Source organism: Geotrypetes seraphini, chromosome 9, assembly GCF_902459505.1.
Source record: "Geotrypetes seraphini chromosome 9, aGeoSer1.1, whole genome shotgun sequence".
Classification (NCBI taxonomy): Eukaryota; Metazoa; Chordata; class Amphibia; order Gymnophiona; family Dermophiidae; genus Geotrypetes; species Geotrypetes seraphini.
In genome coordinates, this window is record NC_047092.1 from 24,988,463 (window position 1) to 25,008,727 (window position 20,265).

The 20,265-nt window shown below is 44.1% G+C and overlaps 1 protein-coding gene across 6 annotated transcripts in view; it reads left to right on the forward strand.

Annotated features, from left to right (window-relative positions):
* The window catches only part of MAGI2 (membrane associated guanylate kinase, WW and PDZ domain containing 2), a 1,098,994-nt gene that overhangs the window by 993,687 nt on the left and 85,042 nt on the right, over nt 1-20,265 (forward strand). For all 6 annotated transcript variants that reach the window (XM_033957935.1, XM_033957936.1, XM_033957930.1 and 3 more), the window contains 2 exons: nt 3,367-3,607; nt 10,849-10,992. In XM_033957935.1, the coding sequence (XP_033813826.1) occupies nt 3,367-3,607; nt 10,849-10,992 (385 nt within the window). The remainder of the gene's footprint in view (nt 1-3,366; nt 3,608-10,848; nt 10,993-20,265) is intronic.

Genomic DNA, 20,265 nt, shown 5'->3' on the forward strand with positions numbered 1-20,265 from the left:
AGATATCCACTTATGTAAAGAGCTCCCACAATCACCACATAAACCTTACCCTAATACAAGGTAGCAAGTGAATCTTTTAAGTGTAGTGTGGGACCCCCCTCCTCAAAAAAGGACGGTTACTTTGTAACCCTCAAAAAGACAAAATAGTATCCACCATCGGGGCACATTTGATGGGTCGCAATTGTGCACGCATTTGACGGGATATTTCATTTGGAAACAACCTGAATGAGCATGTTGTTCTTTCCTTGAGAATACCCCCAGAGCCCACAAATACAAATCTTTGGGAAGTTAAATCCTTGGGCAGGTAGTAGACTATTTCCAAAAAGATGGAGGGTTAAGTGACTTGTCCAAATCGGCTTGTAGCTTCTCTGCCCTTTTTTTTTTTGCTATTTTTAACCCTTAAAATTTACAGGGAGAAGGAGATTAGATAAGTCTGCAAACACCAATAACGATGTACCAAAAATGACAAGTTTAAATTCTTTTCTGAATTATTTCAAGCATTGGACATGGTGTACCTAGTGCTCGATATTGTCCATAAATCTTAATTTCGGTCAAAGCAAATAAAGATGACAGTAGCTCTAACAGGTCTTATCAGAGATAAATGGTCTTAGCAGTATGTACCAGTAGAAAATAGCACAGCTTATTTTTATACCCTTACCCACTGATTTTAGCAGAACTGTTATGGACGATGCCCCCTTAACATGGGGAGAACTTTCAAAGCAATTTAACAGTGCCATTTTTGGGCCTGTGCCAAGATCAAAGAGTACTGGCATAAGGTTATTAGAACAGGTTCTTGGGCAAAGTCCCTGTTAAGCTGGAGAGTGCTTTCCTAGATATTACTCGTACTGCGCATCATGGGGTAAAAGGTAAGGGAGTAGACAAGTGGTTCCCAACCCTGTCCTGGAGGACCACCAGGCCAGTCGGGTTTTCAGAGTAGCCCTAATGAATATGCATGAGAGAGATCTGCATATAATGGAGGTGTCAGGCATGCAAATCTGCTCCATGCATATTCATTAGGGCTATCCTGAAAACCCGATTGGCCTGGTGGTCCTCCAGGACAGGGTTGGGAACCACTGGACTAGACTCTTTGGGGGGGGGTGTTCTTGTACATGGGGTATTCAATAATTTATCTATCTCAGTAGAAAAAAAAAGAGTTTTCCAAAAAATTTTGTTTTATTCTTCAGTATACGATAGTTCCATATACTTCATCTACTTTTCCTATAATGACTTTAACCCCGTTAATAAGGATTCTTTTGTTTGACCTTCAAACCAGGATGTCATAGATTCCTTGACATCTTCATCACTTGAAAACCACTGTCCAAAGAGAGATTTCTTCAAAACTTGGAACAAGAAATAATCTAAGGGAGTTAGGTCAGGACTGGGTGGATGGTTCAGCTGCTGAAACCCACATTCTAGGATGCCAGCCTGTTATTGTCGTGACATGTGCACCGGTGCATTGTCATGAAGAAGCTGTGAGTTTTTCTTGTCTTTTCTCCTTGATTGACTCCCACAAAGCGATCATTGTGTTGGCGTAATTCTCCCTGGTTATGGTTGTCTTGTGTGAACTCAACAAGCAAAGGTTCTTCATCATCCCAGAAGAAAGTTGCCATGATTTTGCATGCAGATTTTTATGTCTTGAACTTTTTTAGGGTAGAGGATGACTTGTGCTTCTACTGCATTGACTCCATTTTGGACTCAGGACCTCTGTGATAGACCCAAGTCTCATCTTCAGTTACCAAAAATGAAAAAAATTCACTTTAGAACATAAGCAATGCCTCTGCTGGGTCAGACCTCAGGTCCATCGTGCCCAGCAGTCCGCTCACGCGGCGGCCCAACAGGTCCAGGACCTGTGCAGTAATCCTCTATCTATACCCCTCCAGCAGGAAATTGTCCAATCCTTTCTTGAACCCCAATACTGTACTCTGCCCTATTACGCTCTCTAGAAGCACATTCCAGGTGTCTTCATGGAGCATCTTCAAGTTCTCCTGAGAGCACTGGAGCCTTGTGGCCTTCTGACATTGCATCAGCATTCTTGGAATCCATCTTGCACTAACCTTGGACATGCCAAACTTTTCATGAATTATTTTCCAAACTGTACCTGACGAGATGCCCATTTCTTCAGCTATTCAGAAAACCTTAATTTGTCTACCTAACAAAATTAAATCCTCGACTTTCATGCACATTTCTGTGGAAGTTGCTTCCACAGTTTGTCCAGTGTGAGGGTCATCTTCAGTGGACTCTCTATCCCACTTAAATTGCTTGCTCCAAAAGTTTACTTTGTAGAATGATGAGGCAGACTCACCATAAATTGCAGTCATGCTTTCATAGATCTCCTTTGGCTTTTTACCTTCTTTTGTAAGAATTTTATCACTGAACGGTGCTCCAAATCTAGCAGTTTTTTTATTTGATTCACATGAGGACTTTCCTGACATCCTGTCTTTTGTAATGTTAAACTCGCACTGAACCCTTGAGACATGTTACAAAATGTAGAGACTTGTTTCAACATGCTACTTTCTTTCATACTCAGGTAGATAAATTATCGAATGCCCCTCATACTAAGGTATGTTAATGGATTTAGTGCACATTAAATGTTGCCCAGTCTGGTTGATCCTGCCAGTAGCATATGCTTGTCTCAAAGATTAAGCCATGCACGTGTAAGTACACACGGCTGGTACAGTGAAACTGCGAGTGGCTCATTAAATCAGTTATGATTCCTTTGATCGCTCGGGCCATAATGTTGGGGCAAGCAATTTCTAAGAATAATAAAGATAAAGATTAAGAATCACTGTGTGTCCTGTCTGGATTTCTGGATTTATGATAAAGAAGAGTTTCAGCTCTGGAAAGAATTTCCCTACAGAGTGAGGATCCATTTTGTTGCAAGGGTGCGGGGATCCCCCCAGTACACTGAAAACTCCCGAACAGCGAGAGAATGGAAGTTTTCAGTGTATTGACCCTTCCCAAACTCCCCCCCCCCCAATGGGAGCACAACCACTTACAAGTGTACTGGGGGTTCCATCCCCCCCCTCAAAAAGCTCCCAGTAAGCTGTAAAAGCGCTGGAAACGGTGGCACGCAATGGTCCTGCACGCAGGTGTTGGCCCGCCATTGACCTGCGCATTTTAATTAGGGAACCAAAATTATACAAAATTTGATGCCTTTGCACAGGGTCCAAGGGCTGAATAGAGAATGTTGAAAGCAATGGGTAAGGCAATGAACAGGTACAAAATCATTCACATTTTTTTTTTTTCTTCCCTTGGGCTATATTAGTAGCTGAAGCTTTTGAACATTTGAGCTATTGTTGTGTCGCATTTGCGTGACCAAATGATCTGACACTTTAAGAAACCAAATGAATTGTTTGCCTCATATAGTTACAGGTCGGAAGTCAAAGCGAGGCAGGATGTAAAGCCAGACATAAGACAGCCTCCGTTTACAGACTACAGGCAGCCGTCCACAGACTACAGGCAGCCGCCGGTGGAGTACAGGCATCCTCCCGTCGTGGATTACCAACAGCCGCCACCACTGGACTACAGGCAGCCTCCGTTGATAGATTATAGACAGCATTCCCCTGACACCAGGCAATATCCGCTGCCAGACTACAGGCAGTTTCAGGTATGTTTATGTCTATCGCTATTTATACACTGCTCTTTGCCATAACATCAAAACGGTTTTCAAAAATTAAAAACCAACAAAAAAAGGAACTCCAGTGTCATAAGAAAAGATTAAAATGCATAGCTGGTAAAAATACAACACAAAATACAAAAGCTGCATCCTGGAGTCCCTCCGTGAGTTCCAATCCAAGAAGCTATAGATTTATTTTTTTTTTTCCCCCCCCCCCCCCAGAAAATAAAATCCTATCTACGAAAATGCTAAACCAAAAAGATAGGTCTTCAGTAAGCTTCTAAACTTAATATAAAAAAGTTAACTACGTAATTCAATTAGAAGAGAATGCCACAAATATGGAACAGAAGCAAAGAAGGCAGAATTACGTGTGGAGGCCAATCTAACTAACCCCCCCCCCCCCCATTCACTAAACCGTGATAGCGGTTATTAGCGCAGGGAGCCGCACTGAATGCTCCGCGCTGCTCCCCGACGCTCATAGAAGCGCTGCAGAATGACGCTGCACGATGGCTGCCAGAAGATTTTAAAATTACAGAGACTAGGGAAGGTAGGTGGGTGAGTCGGGAGCTGGAAAAGGGGAGATCCTGCGGGGGCTAGGGCAGAGCCTTTGCCCCCCCCCCCCCCCGGAAAAGAAAAAGCATCCTGCTGCCAACCCAAACTTTTATATGAGCATTTGCACTAAAAAGTAACACCTGCACACAGTGGCAGCCTAAGAGGTATTCTATAATGGTATGCAAATGCCAGGGGGTATACATGTGGGTGGGGTATGGGCAGAGTTTATGCTTATTTAAGATTTGATCTACCGCTCCTGCATTTTACTGACCTACAGTGTATCAAATTAAAATGAAATTAGGTACTTGAGAAAAACGACCCTATCTGTCCCGAAGTACCTGATAACTAAAAATATATAATAACAACATATAATACATTTCCAAGATCAAAAATTAAAGAAAATAGAAAATAAAATAAAACAAATTTAAGAGATAGAAAAGGCTCTGAAAGTGGCCTGATAGCAAAGAGTCATATTTACTGCAGGTCTTAATACAACTCCCAGCACAGCACACTTCTCAGATCCGCCACTGGCAGAGCTTGAGAGCATCAGAGAAATGAACATTTCTAAAATATATCCACTAAAACTGTTATAGGAAATAAATAAACCCAAATCAACACAAATCAGTACAAATGAATACAAATTAAGGCAGATTGCGGTCCCCATTCCATTATTCAATTCGGGAGAGCCATTTGAAAAAAATGTGCTTTTAGATGTACATATCAAATACTATAAGTTAGGCTTGAAGCCTGCTGCACTTAGGCGCGGCCAGTTATACCCCTCCCCCGACCTCTTGTCCACCCCGACCCCAACCCCCACCTGCTGCTCGCGCCGTCGTCGGCTCTTCCTCTCACATCACTTCCTCGGTGCAGGTCCAGGAAGTGACGTCAGAGGAAGAGCTGATGCTGGTGCGAGCAGCAGGTTGGGGGTTGCTGCCCATACCGGGAACGTTAAAAGAGGTACGGTGGAAGGGACGCGTGGTGTAACTGGCCATGCCTACATTTTAGCATTCCAGTGCAAGTTCACACAGGTATTCTAGAATGGAATTGAGGTGTAAGCTGTTCTGAGCAGGGACTGTATTGAATGTTAAAATGTACAGCGGTGCGCACGCCTTTCAGCACTATAGAAATAATAAATAGTAGTAGTGCCATTATAGATCAGGCACTCCTTGAACAGCATTGAGGTACCTAAAAGGGGCACCCTGTCATAGAATTGCCATCTTAGTTCATATAAAAAATGCAATAAATAATAACATATTCCTTTATCCGAATGAACGATCTGGTTGGATTCCCTATTTGAGTAAGGACCCATTAGGTTGCTTTAGTTATAGCTATAAATAATTGGCGCTTTGAGGGCTGTATAAATCATATCAGAATGCATTCTACAAAAACAAAAAAAGCTTCCGCTGTAAGGACGGTAATAAGCTTCAGTCTGCCTGTCTTCTGAACAGGACAAATATCCTGGGACTTGTGCCGCAGATATAATATATTACAGGACTGTATTTTGATAGATTGATGTATAAGGTTTAAACGGCTCAAGAACTGAGTGGGGGGTGACACGTGGAAACTGGAATGGGAGGCAGACAAGTTTCACGCCTGCACTAAAAGTGAATCACCTAATCCTTGGAGGGCTGAGCTGTATTTATTCCGCTAAAGAAGAAGCCTGTGTTCCATAGATCAGAGGCTGTTAAAAAAAAATATATATAGTCAGATTTCTTATGTAAGGCTGCAGGTGAGAAACATACCACCATCAATAACACCAGCGGTGACAGCATCATGCTCTGTTATTGCATCCATGTACAGGGGGAGGTGACCCAAACCTAGCAATTTCAGCTTTCTTTTTTTTTCTGTTATATCTTCCTTTATTTCCAGTTGTTTCTTTCTATTTGTAATTGTAACTTATACATTTTCTTATTTTATTAGATCTGATGTTCCAGTATTCCAATTTATCTTTCATACAAATGATGTTTATCTCCTAGGCACTTTACTTTTAGATTCTGAGCCCGCTTAGGGCAGTGAGGGAAGTTAATGTGCCCTAATGTTTTAGGGCTCCTTTTATCAAGCCGCGCTAGCGGGGTTAATGCGCGCTACTTTTCATCGGAGGAGGCGGTGGGGCTAGCGCGGCCGGCGGTTTAGCGTGCGGTATTACATGCATTAAACCGCTAGCGTGCCTTTGTAAAAGGAGCCCTTAGTTTTGGTAAACCGCTTAATACTTATGTACAAGCGGTAAATCACATACAATAGACATTTTTTTTTTTTTGTAAATCTTTATTGGCATTTCAAACTTTTATAACGTATACAATTGAAAGAATCAGAAAAACTATATGAAAATACATTATTATCATCACAATCATTACCTTAAACAATTTTCCGCCCCTTCTTATCCTTGGCAGCGCAATAGAATGGCTGGCTGATTGAAGAGCTCTTCATACCCGGCAGTTATTTTTGAATAATTAAGCAATATATTTTTAAAATATAAAAAGGAAAAGTGCTGAAATGGCTTCTTTAAAGCAAACGAAACTAGAAAATGCGTTTTCTACTGGACTAAAAGCAAAGAGGTTAAAGGCAGAAATACAATAGACATTACTCCCCCGATATTCGCGGGGGTTCTGTTCTAGGAACCCCCGCGAATATTGAAAAACCACGAATACGGTATTTCGGCTGGGGAGGCAGGAGAGGGCCGGTGAGTGAAGGAAATCGCCTTGCGATATGCTCCACCTGCCTCTTCCTGTACTAAAGTCAGGCTACACCAATCAGGAGCTGCTTTGACGCGCAGCTCCTGATTGGTGTAGCCTCACTTTAGTACAGGAAGAGGCGGGCAGAGAATACCATGAATGAGTGAATTCGCGGGGGAACACTGTAATACAATACAGTAATGCTAACTTCAACAGACTTGAATTTTTCTCCATGTCAAGTTTAAGGGCTTCTTTTAAAGAGGCGCGCAAGCGGTTTAACGCACGTAATAGTGCACGCTGCGCCACCAGATGCGCTAGCCGCTACCGCCTCCTCTTGAGCAGGCGGTAGTTTTTGGCCAGCGCGGGGGTTAGCCAGGGCCAGATTTAGATGAAAAGAGGCCCTAGGCTATTCCACTTATGAGGCCCTTTCACCTCCCATTTTTAAGTTTGTAAATTACATGAGAGATAATAAAATACATCATTACTGTGATATATATCAATATGTTAAATGAAACATGTTGTTATTGGTACTAACTTTTATAAAAAATGTGACACGGATAACAAATAAAAAAAAGTTGAGAACACTTATTTGGACATTTATTCTCAGCACCATATATAGTACTTGTAACAATAACTAATCAAACATAACACACAGCATTGCCCCTTCCTATGTCCATAGTGTCCCCAGTGCGTCCTTCCTCACCTCACCCCCCCCTCCGATGCCCGCCTGCCTCCCATCCCCCTTCCACTGAAACCCCCCACCCCACCCCCGATGCCAGTCTGGGCTGCCCTTTCCTGACGGATCCACGTTTTGCCTCTCTCCCCGCGGGGCTGGGCTTTGCCCAGCTGTTTCCGGACTGACGTCTTTCCCTCCCCGATCCTCCTCCCAGGGCGAGAAAAAGAAAGGGAGAAGCCGAGTCGGCGCCCCGTTGCAGCCGGAGCCGGTTCCGATCCCGAAGCGTAGAATTCTCCTTATTTTCGGTTCAGTGTTTTAGTGTTCACTGTTTTTAGAATAGTGTAATTTTAATTTTGCTAACAATTTGAATGTAGGCCCCTCTTGATCTTGAGGCCCTAGGCTGAAGCCTAGTTAGCCTATAGGAAAATCCGGCCCTGGGGTTAGCACATGATGAAAAGTCGCATGCGTTAACCCCGCTAGCGCGCCTTTGTAAAAGGAGCCCTAAGTTTCAAGTTCAAGTTTATTCCTCTTAATACCCCACCAAGACAGGGGGCGAACCCTGAAGTAATTGAAATGGGAACTGTAAAAGCCCATTTCTAAACTATCTAATGCAATTCCTGGGACCAAATAAAGAACCAACAATGACCTACTTGTAACTATATATTTGAAACTATGATCTAACTGTATTAATAGTTATACTGATCTACCTTTATTAGCAACCCTATTGAATGACCGCGTCAATCTGTCCATTGTAACTTCCTGGGTAACTGACCCAACCTTTTGTAATGTATCTGACCTTGAACTGAATAGGTAAAGGTGGAATAGAAAACCTGATTAATATAACATACCATCTATAAACAAGAATATCTAAGCAGTTTACAGTCCAAAAAAATGGAGATAGATGATGGGAGAAAACATCTATCTCCAGCAAGAAAGAATACATAGGGAGAATTAAGGAAAGGACAAGAGGAAAGATACAGAGCTAAACAAGGAAGGGTTATGCAGGAGAAACTTCAAGTCCTGGGCCTGGGCTCATAGATTACACATTGTAAGACAGATAATGATGATAATAATAAAAAATTATTTATAACCTGCTATACCTTGAGAATTCAAAGTGGTTTACATCAAGAAGATCTACCAAACCCCGAGAGAGGTGGTGGAGAGTAAAACTGTGACTGAGTTCAAAGAAGCGTGGGATGAACACAGAGGATCTAGAATCAGAAAATAATATTAAAAATTGAACTAAGGCCAGTATATGGCCATTTGGTGTATATGGCCATTTGGTGGAGGATGGGCTGGGGAGGGCTTCAGTGGCTGGGAGGGTGTAGATGGGCTGGAGTAGGTTTTAACGGAGATTTCGGCAGTAGGAACCCAAGCACAGTACCGGGTAGAGCTTTGGATTCTTGTCCAGAAATAGCTAAGAAAAAAAAATTTAAATTGAATCAGGTTGGGCAGACTGGATGGACCATTCGGGTCTTTGTCTGCCGTCATCTACTATGGTACTATGAAATACAAACAGAAATATATCCATCAAATAACTAAAGTGTTTAATAACTATGAAGATTCGGGGAAAGTGTGTTAGGACCCTTGTGTCCTTACAAAATCTGATGAAAATTTAAATTTGAATTTGTCTTAGGTATAATGCGAGGAGAGAATGACACGGGGGCAAATTTGTCCATGTTCCCGTGGGATCTATCTCCATCTCCATCCCCTGCCCCATCCCTCAAGTTCTGTCCTCATCTGCCCAAGCCCCAAACACTTTAAAATTATAAACTACCTATAACCAGGCATTCTGTATGAGCTACAGCCTGTGGACAGAAGACCTATATAAAGGTAATTGCAGTAGTTTAATTTTGAGGTCACTAGAGCAAGAATAAAAGTTCATAGAGATGAGCGTCCAGCATGAAGCACATTGAACAAATATGTATAATATTAAGAAACAACTTGACATTAGGCAAAAAATATGAGAGCAGAATGTAAACTCAGCAAGAGAAAATGTTTACGGAGTCCTGGAATGGAGGTGGAAATCCCTTAATAGTAGTTAAATCTGGTGCAATATGAGAAACCTAACTACAGAGGATAAGAGCATCACATTAAGCAGTCTATAATTTTTTCCAATTTTGTCAAAATTGTGGTAACAGCTGAAAGAGTGCCTGGCGTAAGGATATAATATACAGGCACAGAGATTCCCAGAAGCGACTCTTTTAGATCAAAGACCAGTTCGTGGAAACATCCTCGATTAGCGCCAGTGTTCTGCCAGCATGAAAGGCTAGATCTGAATCGATGTGTCCCAAAATATGTGGCTACCTCAAAACCCTGCGAGAGCAAGCCACCGTAAGGGCTCCTTTTACTAAGCTGCGTTAGGGCATTAGCACGCAGAATTGTGCGCGCTACAATGCCACGCGCACTAGACGCTAACGCCAGCATTGAGCTGGCATTAGTTCTAGCCAGGTAGCGTGGGGTTAGCGCGCGCTAAAAACGCTAGCGCACCTTAGTGGGGTTTAGAAAAGGCTTGGATGATTTCCTAAAAGAGAAATCCATAGACCATTATTGATATGGCTTGGGGAAATCCACTGCTTATTCCTAGGATAAGCAGTATAAAATCTGCTTTACTACTTGGGATCTAGCTAGGTACTTGAGACCTAGGTTGGCCACTGTTGGAAACAGGATACTGGGCTTGATGGACCTTTTGGTCTGTCCCAGTATGGCAATTCTTATGTTCTTATGTTCTTAGCCCTAAGTCCAGTAATCATAGGAAAAAAATCATTTCTAAATTATTTTCTCTCCGTAAGGATGTAAACCAGGGGTGTCAAAGTCCCTCCTCAAGGGCCGCAATCCAGTCGGGTTTTCAGGATTTCCCCAATGAATATGCATGAGATCTATTTGCATGCACTGCTTTCATTATATGCATATTCATTGGGGAAATCCTGAAAACCCGACTGGATTGTGGCCCTCGAGGAGAGACTTTGACACCCCTGATGTAAACCCTTATAGTTTAACTTCAAGCTTTGACTGTAGATCTAAGTTTCTTCTTTTTGGCTAAGGATCAGCCCCAGATCTGAGCAGTGAGTTAAGAACATTTTTTTCTAGGCATTTTGGCTGCGTTTGAGAACCTGTACACACAGTATGATGCGTTTTCCGCCCTGCCCCCAATCTCACTGAGGATTTAAAGATATTATATCCAGTTCCAAAAAAATGGGACTATATACCTTGCTTTAAAAAAAAACCCAAAGTGACTACCCTTTGAAATTTTTTTCCTTCAGTTTTTCTTGAGCCCAAAAATGATTGTATATCTCTGTGTAATTTTTGTTTGTTTTTTTTTGCCTCTGCAGGATTTTGATTATTTCACTGTTGAATTGGAGAAAGGCGCCAAAGGGTTTGGGTTTAGTATTCGAGGAGGACGGGAATACAAAATGGATTTGTATATATTGAGGTTAGCAGAAGATGGGCCTGCAATACGAAATGGAAGAATGAAGGTAAGAAATCTGGAGTATGGCATAAACTTTTAAGGAACTAATACTTTGGCAGTTTTATTTGAGGAAAGAAACTATGGGATCAAAGCAATTTAAGCAGGCTGGAGGGGAGGGCCATACTGAGAGCAGAGTCGGGGAAGAGCTGGCAGTATGCGGCTGCCAGCAATATTCAGTGCCATTGTCCGCAGAGCTAAGCAATTATCATCCGGCACCCACATAGCTTCCAGATTCCAGCTTGAAGTTTGCAGATCCCCTTTCCCTCCCTCCCACCTCAGAGAACATTACACTGCACAACAAAGTTTTTGCTTCCTGAACACTGCTGGGTGTTTCTTATAGAATTTTGGGTGCTGATCATGAATATTACATCAAAAATTACCCATCACGTACCATTTCAGAGAAATCTTCAATTTTGTCGTGATTTTTTCTTATATTTGGATGCAAACAATTTTTTCTCCCATAAGTGTCTTATCAACAACGGTTTGTGCCGCCTGGGTATGTCCATGCATAAAATCTAGCCAGGTTGGAAGCTGTTTTATGGAAGATGACATCCTGGGCATGTCTGGGCAGGTCTGAACGAGCTTGCGCTGTCTCACCATGCTATAATGGTGGCTTCCATACACCGATCCTGCTCATTTGGTTAATATAGATAGTCCGTGTGTGTATATAGTATCAGTATAGTAAAGTATAGTAGTATAGTAGCTGTAGCAATATAACAGTAAGTAAGCTTGATGCTATAGACGTTTTGGTGTCGGGCAATATGTCTCGTCGGTGTCGTAACAGCCGCGACACATTCTGCTATATCTGTGGGGAATATACACTTACGCCTCAGAGACGTTCGATGACTGCCCTTGTAAAGAAAGCCTATCATCTGTATTTTGGCTGCAAAATAGGTGATCAAGACAAGCAATGGGCGCCTCACATTTGCTGTGCGACATGTGCTGTTAGTCTGAGAGCCTGGCTCAGAGGTACTCGAAAGACGATGCCATTTGCTGTTCCGATGATATGGCGAGAACAGAAAGACCATGTGACGGACTGTTATTTCTGTTTGACTAATGTGTCTGGTTTCTCTGCCAAAAACAAGAAGTCAATTGAATATCCTAATCTGCCTTCAGCAATGAGACCCATGCCACATGATGACAGTCTTCCAGTTCCGAAACCACCAGAGGATTGGACCTTAGACGAACCAGATGAAGAAACTGCAGTGCAGGGTTCTAACAGTGACATTGACCCGGATTTTGAACCATCCTCATCAGGCGATCCACATCTGATAACACAGTCCGAATTGAACGATTTGGTCAGAGATTTGGGTCTGTCAAAAGCAAAAGCTGAGCTGCTAGGTTCGAGACTGCAGGAATGGTGTTTGCTATCACCAGGTACGAAAATTTCTGTGTTTCGAGACCGGCATCATGATATAACCAAATTTTTTGCACAAGTCGACAGTCTCTGTTTCTGTTGTGACATTGAAGGATTGTTCTCGGTCTTTGGTTGTGATCACAACCCGGAAGAGTGGCGTCTTTTCATTGATTCGTCAATGTTAAGCCTGAAAGCTGTTCTGTTGCACAATGGCAACGTTTATCCTTCAGTACCTGTTGGCTATGCAGCACATATGAAAGAAACATATGAGAATATGGAAATGTTACTAAAGTATGTCCAGTATACCAGGTATAACTGGAATATCTGTGGAGACCTCAAAGTCGTTGCTCTGTTACTAGGACTGCAGCTTGGCTATACAAAGTACTGCTGTTTCATCTGCGAATGGGACAGCCGAGACAGAGAGTCGCACTATTCTAGAAAGAACTGGCCACTCCGTAAAAAGTTAGTTCCAGGACAGAAAAATGTAGCACATGAATCGCTTGTTGACCCGACAAAGATATTTTTGCCTCCTCTTCACATTAAACTGGGACTCATGAAGAATTTTGTGAAAGCAATGAACAAGGAAGGGGAAGGTTTTCGTTATTTAAGACAGATGTTCCCAAGAATAACTGATGCCAAGATCAAAGAGGGTATTTTTGTTGGCCCCCAGATCAGACATGTTATGAGTGACAAGCGATTTGAAGATCTGTTAGTTGGGCCGGAAAAAATTGGCTGGAAAGCCTTGAAAGACGTTGTTGACAATTTTCTGGGCAATTACAGAGCCCCAAACTACATTCAGCTGGTAGACAAACTTCTCAAAGCATACAAGAGAATGAAGTGCAATATGTCACTCAAGATTCATTTCCTCCATTCACACTTGGACTTCTTCCCCGCAAATCTCGGTGCTGTGAGTGACGAGCACGGTGAAAGGTTTCATCAAGACATAGCTACGATGGAGAAACGATACCAGGGCAATTGGAATCCGTCAATGCTTGCCGACTATTGTTGGATGCTACAACGTGATGCACCAGACACTGAATATAAAAGAAACTCGGGAGCAAAACACTTTTAATTCTGTTTCATTTAGTCGCTTGTGCGAAACGTAAACTTGACTATATATTTTATTGTCAGTAAACATAAAAATGTCTATTTCTCATAGTTCTTACGTGATGCAGTAAAACCAAAACCATATTTGAGCATACCAAGTTGGTACCTGTCATAATCACCAAAAACTTTTCAGGAATCAAGACTTAACCAAAAAATTGTTGTGCAGTGTTATCAAAGCCTACTGAAGTACCACGAGGCTGCCACTAGAGGTCACAGCAGCCATTTTGAAAAGGCATCCTTGGTAGGCAGGAGTGAGTGGACATCAATTCTGCCCATTCTCCTACTAGACCATTAAGAATCAGATATGTGGGCTGGAGGAATTCTGTGAAGGTGGGGGCTTTGGTGATGGTCAAGGAGGAATAAGAAGAAGGAAGAGGGGATCAGGAGGAGGGGTTTGGTGATGTTCAGGGGAGTGGGAGGATTGGAAGAAGGCCTTTGGTGATGTTTGGGGGTAGGAGCCAGAATCTTTGGGGGGGGGGGAGCAGTGAAGACCTGGCTAGATATCCTTATGTTTATTGAGAGCTTCTATACTGCTAGTAATGACTGGAGAATCAGAGTGGTTTACATGAGCTTCTGTAAAAAAATCTTATCAACATGCTTCATGAGCTTCTGTAGAGATGTTACCATACAAAGAGCTTCTGCGAAGTGTTACAAAACATGGGCTCTATAATGAAAGACACGGAGCACTGTGGTGGTGTTACAATACAGAGTTATTAGTACTTGTATGATTATGCCATAATCAATCATCCTACTTATGTTACTGGCACATTGATCATCCTACTTCTATACACACATTTACCAAATCAAGCATCCTATATACATTATATGCACATATAAACTATGGCCTGCATAAGCTCCACCAGCCAGGGCAGCCACAATTAGCCCCAGAAATTCAATGCTGGTGTCTGGACATGGCCTAGCATTGAGTATCTAGGGCTAATTCTAATTACAGTGTTTAATAAAAAACAATTCCCACAGGCTGAATATTGACTGATGTAGTTTTGCCAACAGCAGAAATATGTCAATGCCCAGATTCTGTAAACAGCTCCATTATCGGTGGCTGCCCAGAAAAGCGGCGCCATTCACGTGTCCATCATGCGATTGCACCGTTAACAGAATCATGATCAGATCAAAAGTAGGAGCCAGAAATGTAAGCCAGGGTTTTACAGGCCTACATTTAATCTAATCCTTAGGTTTGTATACCGCATCATCTCCACGTTCGTAGAGCTCGGCGCGGTTTACAGTAGAAGAAATAGGAACTACAACAGAGGGTTAGAGATAGAAGTGTGAAGAAAATTTAGAGGACTTGGGATGTCAAGATATAAGAGTTTCCTTGATTCCTAAGTTGGAGGGAGACTTACATTTTTGAGAAAAGCCAGGTTTTCAGATGTTTGCGGAAAACCTGGAGAGAGCTCAAGTTCCGAAGAGGGGAGGTAAGGTTGTTCCAGCGCCTGCTTTCGACAAGAATCATGTCACGTCCACTTCGAGCATAAACCGTGCCTACTTGTGACCTAGGCACCGATAGGCACCTTTCTGGGTGGGAGATAGCCTCTGTTGTTTGTAGGTGCCTCCAGGCGCCTACATTTTTTTTTCTAATGTTTTTTTAATTGGTTTTAAGTGACGCGGTCAATTAAGTTAGGCAGCGATAGGGCACCTACCGCCACCTAACTTACACTGCCGTTACGAGAATCAGGGCCTTACTGCATTAAGGGCAAAAAAATTGTAAATAATAGACCAGGCGACCTGACACAAAAAGGTTGGTTGGACCAATTGGAAAATCGGTTTCTAGAAGGAGAAAATAAAATTATGATGTTTGTTGGATTTACTCTCAGCTTGGATAAATCTGTGTATTCTTTTTTTTTTTTTTTTTGAATAATATTTTTATTAGCAAATGCAACACAGAAAAAATTGAGAGAGCCCGTAATAAATGATGGACCTACCAAACTTCCCCTCCTGTTATAAAACCGTGGCGTGGTTTTAAGCGCCGGCCGTGGCGGTAACAGCTCCTATGAGCCTCAGAGCTGTTACCGCCGCGGCCGGTGCTAAAAACCGCACTACAGTTTTGTAAAAGGATGGAGGGGGTCTGTGATTCATTTCTTTCACACTTTGCATGTTGATAAGATTTTTTTTTATAATTATAACTTAAAAGTATAAAATAGAATCCATGCATGTAAATCAGTCTGACCCAGTAAGGCTATTCTTACGTTCTTAAAATTTTTAGGATCCCTGTGTTCAAGAAATATTTATTTAGCTATCAATATTTGTACTGTATACCGCACAATCCAAAGTTCATGGCAGTTTACACAAGAGCAAACACAATAAATGAAATGCTCTAAATAACATTCCTCTGTGTCTTCTTTTGTTACTGACCAATATTTATTTGGTTCTCTTATTATGTCTGATTTTTATTTCACTCAGAACATCACATGCTTCATTTTACAGTCTTTGTCAAGCAGTATAGGATCCCCCAGTTTTCCCTGCTATGATATTCACGAGGATTATAAGACACTTTGGGATGACCTTGGGGATCTGACCAATTGGAATCTTAAGCCACTTCCAATGCATCCCAGAATGCACTGGGAGAGAGACCTAAGATTCCAGTTGCCCAGGTGCCTAAGGCCCTTCCTATGGGAGGGGCCTTAAGTGCTTGAGCCAATCAGGACCTTAGGTCCCCCCCCCCCCTGGTGTATCCCTCCTGTCGGGGATTGTTTTGGGGTTTGCAGCAGGAGGGATTGGGCATCCATCCTGCCGGCCAGCTTCACAGTGGGACAGGTTCACTGCTGCAGCCGCTAAACCAATCACGTCAGGGAGATTCCCTTGCTGCGATCTTTTCAGCGGCTGTGTCTATTTGAAATGTAGGTCAGCATTTTGCTGGCCCACATTTCAGGCGCCAATCGCAACCCTAGGGCGATACCTAGGGCACACCTAAGCTCACCTAAGGCCACTTCCGGGCAAAACCATGCCCACGCCTAGCCTCGAGTGAGTTTAGGTGGCCCTACGAGCTTCCCTAGGCTTGCAAAAAATGCTTACAATGTAGCCAGCCTGCTTCAGGGTGTTTGGTTTTTTTTAAAACATGTGTCCTGATTGGCTGATTAGAGAGTGGTAGGATGCCTGCCGCGGCCTACAAATGGGGACATCATTTATAGAATTTGCCCGTACGGGCCCATGTGTTAACACCACACTAAACAATTAGTGTGTGGCAATGCCTCATACGCACCCTCACACCCACTCTCCATCCCCCCAAATTCAGTAAAATTATGTTTGCGCATGTGCACGTGCACAGATGGAGAAATTTACCCCAGGACGGCAGCACATGTCTCACAGATAGCCCTTTTAATGTGCAGTAAACCCAGTAAATGAACTTCTTTGTCTTATTTTGGCAACTGCTCATTTTGCTGTACAGGTAATTTTGCACTTCCAGACAGCTTGTCCACTAGTCTCTTGATCATTGTCACGCTTATGCTTTGATGGTGACGACCACCTCTGTGAAAAGCTATGAACATGTGATACAATAATGGCCGATGAAAACAAAAAACTGTGGATACAGATGTTCTGGAGATAATTTATTAAACACTGACATTTAAAACCACGAAAATTCAATTTAAATAGTCCGGGTGGATTTTTATCACCATATTTTTTAGCATTGTACTTTTTTAATTGAATTTTCATGGTTTTATATGTCAGTGTTTAATAAATTGTCTCCAGAACATCTGAAACATAGAAACATAGAAATAGACGGCAGATAAGGGCCGCGGCCCATCTAGTCTGCCCACCCCAATGACCCTCCCCTACCTAACACTGTGAATAGATCCCACGTGTCTATCACATTTGGCCTTAAAATCAGGCACGCTGCTGGCCTCAATAACCTGAAGTGGAAGACTATTCCAGCGATCAACCACCCTTTCAGTGAAAAATAATTTCCTGGTGTCACCGTGCAGTTTCCCGCCCCTGATTTTCCACGGATGCCCCCTTGTTGCCGTGGGACCCTTGAAAAAGAAGATATCTTCTTCCACCTCGATGCGGCCCGTGAGATACTTGAACGTCTCGATCATGTCTCCCCTCTCTCTGCGTTCCTCGAGTGAGTAGAGCTGTAATTTATCTAGCCATTCCTCGTACGGGAGATCCTTGAGTCCCGAGACCATCCGGGTGGCCATTCTCTGGACCGACTCTAGTCTCAGCACATCCTTACGGTAATGCGGCCTCCAGAATTGCACACAGTATTCCAGGTGTGGTTTCACCTATCTATACAATGGCATAATGACTTCAGGCTTACGGCTGACGAAACTCCTGTGTATGCAACCTATGATTTGTCTTGCCTTGGATGAAGCTTGCTCCACTTGATTGGCAGTCTTCATGTCCTCACTGATGATCACCCCTAAGTCTCGTTCTGCTTCAGTTCTTGTTAGGATCTCGCCATTAAGGGTGTAAGTTTTGCATGGATTTTGGCTGCCCAGGTGCATGACTTTGCATTTTTTGGCATTGAAGCTGAGTTGCCAGTACCTAGACCAGCGCTCCAGTAGAAGTAAGTCGTGCATCATGTTGTTGGGCATTGAGTTTTTGTCTGTTGTGCTTTTGCCCACTACATTGCTTAGTTTGGCGTCATCGGCAAATAATGTTATTTTACCTCAGAGCCCTTCTGCCAAGTCTCTTATAAAGATGTTGAACAGGATCGGGCCCAGGACTGAGCCCTGCGGCACTCCACTGATTACCTCCGTTATTTCGGAGGGGGTGCCGTTCACCACTACCCTCTGAAGCCTACCCCCAAGCCAGTTCCCAATCCATTTCGTCAATGTGTTGCCCAATCCTACAGAACTCATCTTGCTCAGCAACCTGCGGTGTGGTATGCTATCGAATGCTTTGCTGAAGTCCAGGTATAAGATGTCCAGGGACTCCCCAACATCCAGCTTCGTCACCTAGTCAAAGAAGCTGATCAGGTTGGATTGGCAGGATCTCCCCTTAGTAAATCCTTGTTGATGGGGATCCCGTAGATTCTCCTCGTTCAGGAACGTATCCAATTGGCGTTTGATTAGAGTTTCCATTAGTTTGCTCACTATTGATGTGAGACTCACTGGTCTGTAGTTTGCTGTCTCCATCTTGGAGCCTTTCTTGTGAAGTGGAATGACGTTAGCCATCTTCCAGTCCAACGGGACGTTACCTGTACTAAGGGAGAGATTGGAGAGCACGGATAGCGGTTCCGCCAAGACATCACACAACTCCTTGAGCACCCTGGGGTGTAGGTTGTCAGGCCCCATTGCCTTGTTAACCTTGAGCTTTGACAGCTCACAGTAGACACTGCTGGGTGTAAACATGAAATTACTAAACGGGTCAGTTGATTCAACCCTTGTCTGTATCTGAGGGCCGAGTCCCGGTGCCTCGCGAGTGAAGACTGAGCAGAAGTATTCATTTAACAGTTGGGCTTTTTCCGAGTCCGTTTCTACATAGTCTCCATCTGGTTTTCTAAGACATACTATCCCGCCTGAGTTCTTATTTCTGTCGCTGATATATCTGAAGAATGATTTATCTCCTTTCTGTATGTTCTTCGCTAGAGACTAGAGAATGACACGGTGACGGTTTACCCGCGGCCACCGCATTTAAGCCGCGGGTCACCGCCGAAAACGGGGAAGAAAACTAGCAGTCGCTGCGGTGACGGGGACAAGGCCATTCACCGACCGCGGAAACGGTGAACAGGTTTGTCCCCGCGGGCCAATGTACCCCCTTCTAGGAACCGCTATTTACCTGTGTTTCACCGTGCTCCTCATTTGTCAGATCAACCCTTCCTGCCAATCGCAGCAGAAGGGTACCCAACCCCTCCTGCCGGTCCTCCCAATGGCCTCCCCTAAGATCGCCGGCAGGAGGGTACCCAACCCCTCCTGCTGGACCCCCCCCAACGAACCCTCCCACCCCGGAACCCCCTTAGTCTTACTTTCCAAGTTGGACCGGACAGCTCCTCGCTCGTCTGGCCAGCAGGCCTGCCTCCGTCCAAATGAGGCGGGCCCGCCCCTCCCCTCCCCTGCCTCCCAATGGCCTCCCCTAAGATCGCCGGCAGGAGGGTACCCAACCCCTCCTGCTGGACCCCCCCCAACGAACCCTCCCACCCCGGAACCCCCTTAGTCTTACTTTCCAAGTTGGACCGGACAGCTCCTCGCTCGTCTGGCCAGCAGGCCTGCCTCCGTCCAAATGAGGCGGGCCCGCCCCTCCCCTCCCCTGCCTAACCCACAGGATCCTAGGGCCTGATTGGCCCAAGCACCTAAGGCCCCTCCTATAGCGGGAGTGGCTTTAGGTGCCTAGACCAATCAGGCCCTAGGATCCTGTGGGTTGGGCAGGGGAGGGGCGGGCCCGCCTCATTTGGACGGAGGCAAGCCTGCTGGCCATACGTGTGAGGAGCCGTCCGGTCCAACTTGGAAAGTAAGACTAAGGGGGTTCCGGGGTGGGAGGGTTCGTTGGGGGGGGGTCCAGCAGGAGGGGTTGGGTACCCTCCTGCCGGCGATCTTAGGGGAGGCCATTGGGAGGACCGGCAGGAGGGGTTGGGTACCCTTCTGCTGCGATTGTCGGGAGGGCCGTTGGGGGGGTCTACAGGAGGGGTTGGGTGCCCTCCTGCCGTGATCGCTGGGGGGAGGGGAGACTTGCAGCCGTAGCCGCGGTCACTATGCTAATCACGGCAGCATTTAAAGTACATGTCGTGTTTGTTTTTGCATTGCTAGCCGCAGGGGTGGTGGAAGATTAGTGATTGAAAAACTGTATGAAAAATAACTATTTTAAATTTAGTGATCAAAATGTGTCAGTTTTGAGAATTTTTATTAATTAATTTTTTCTCTG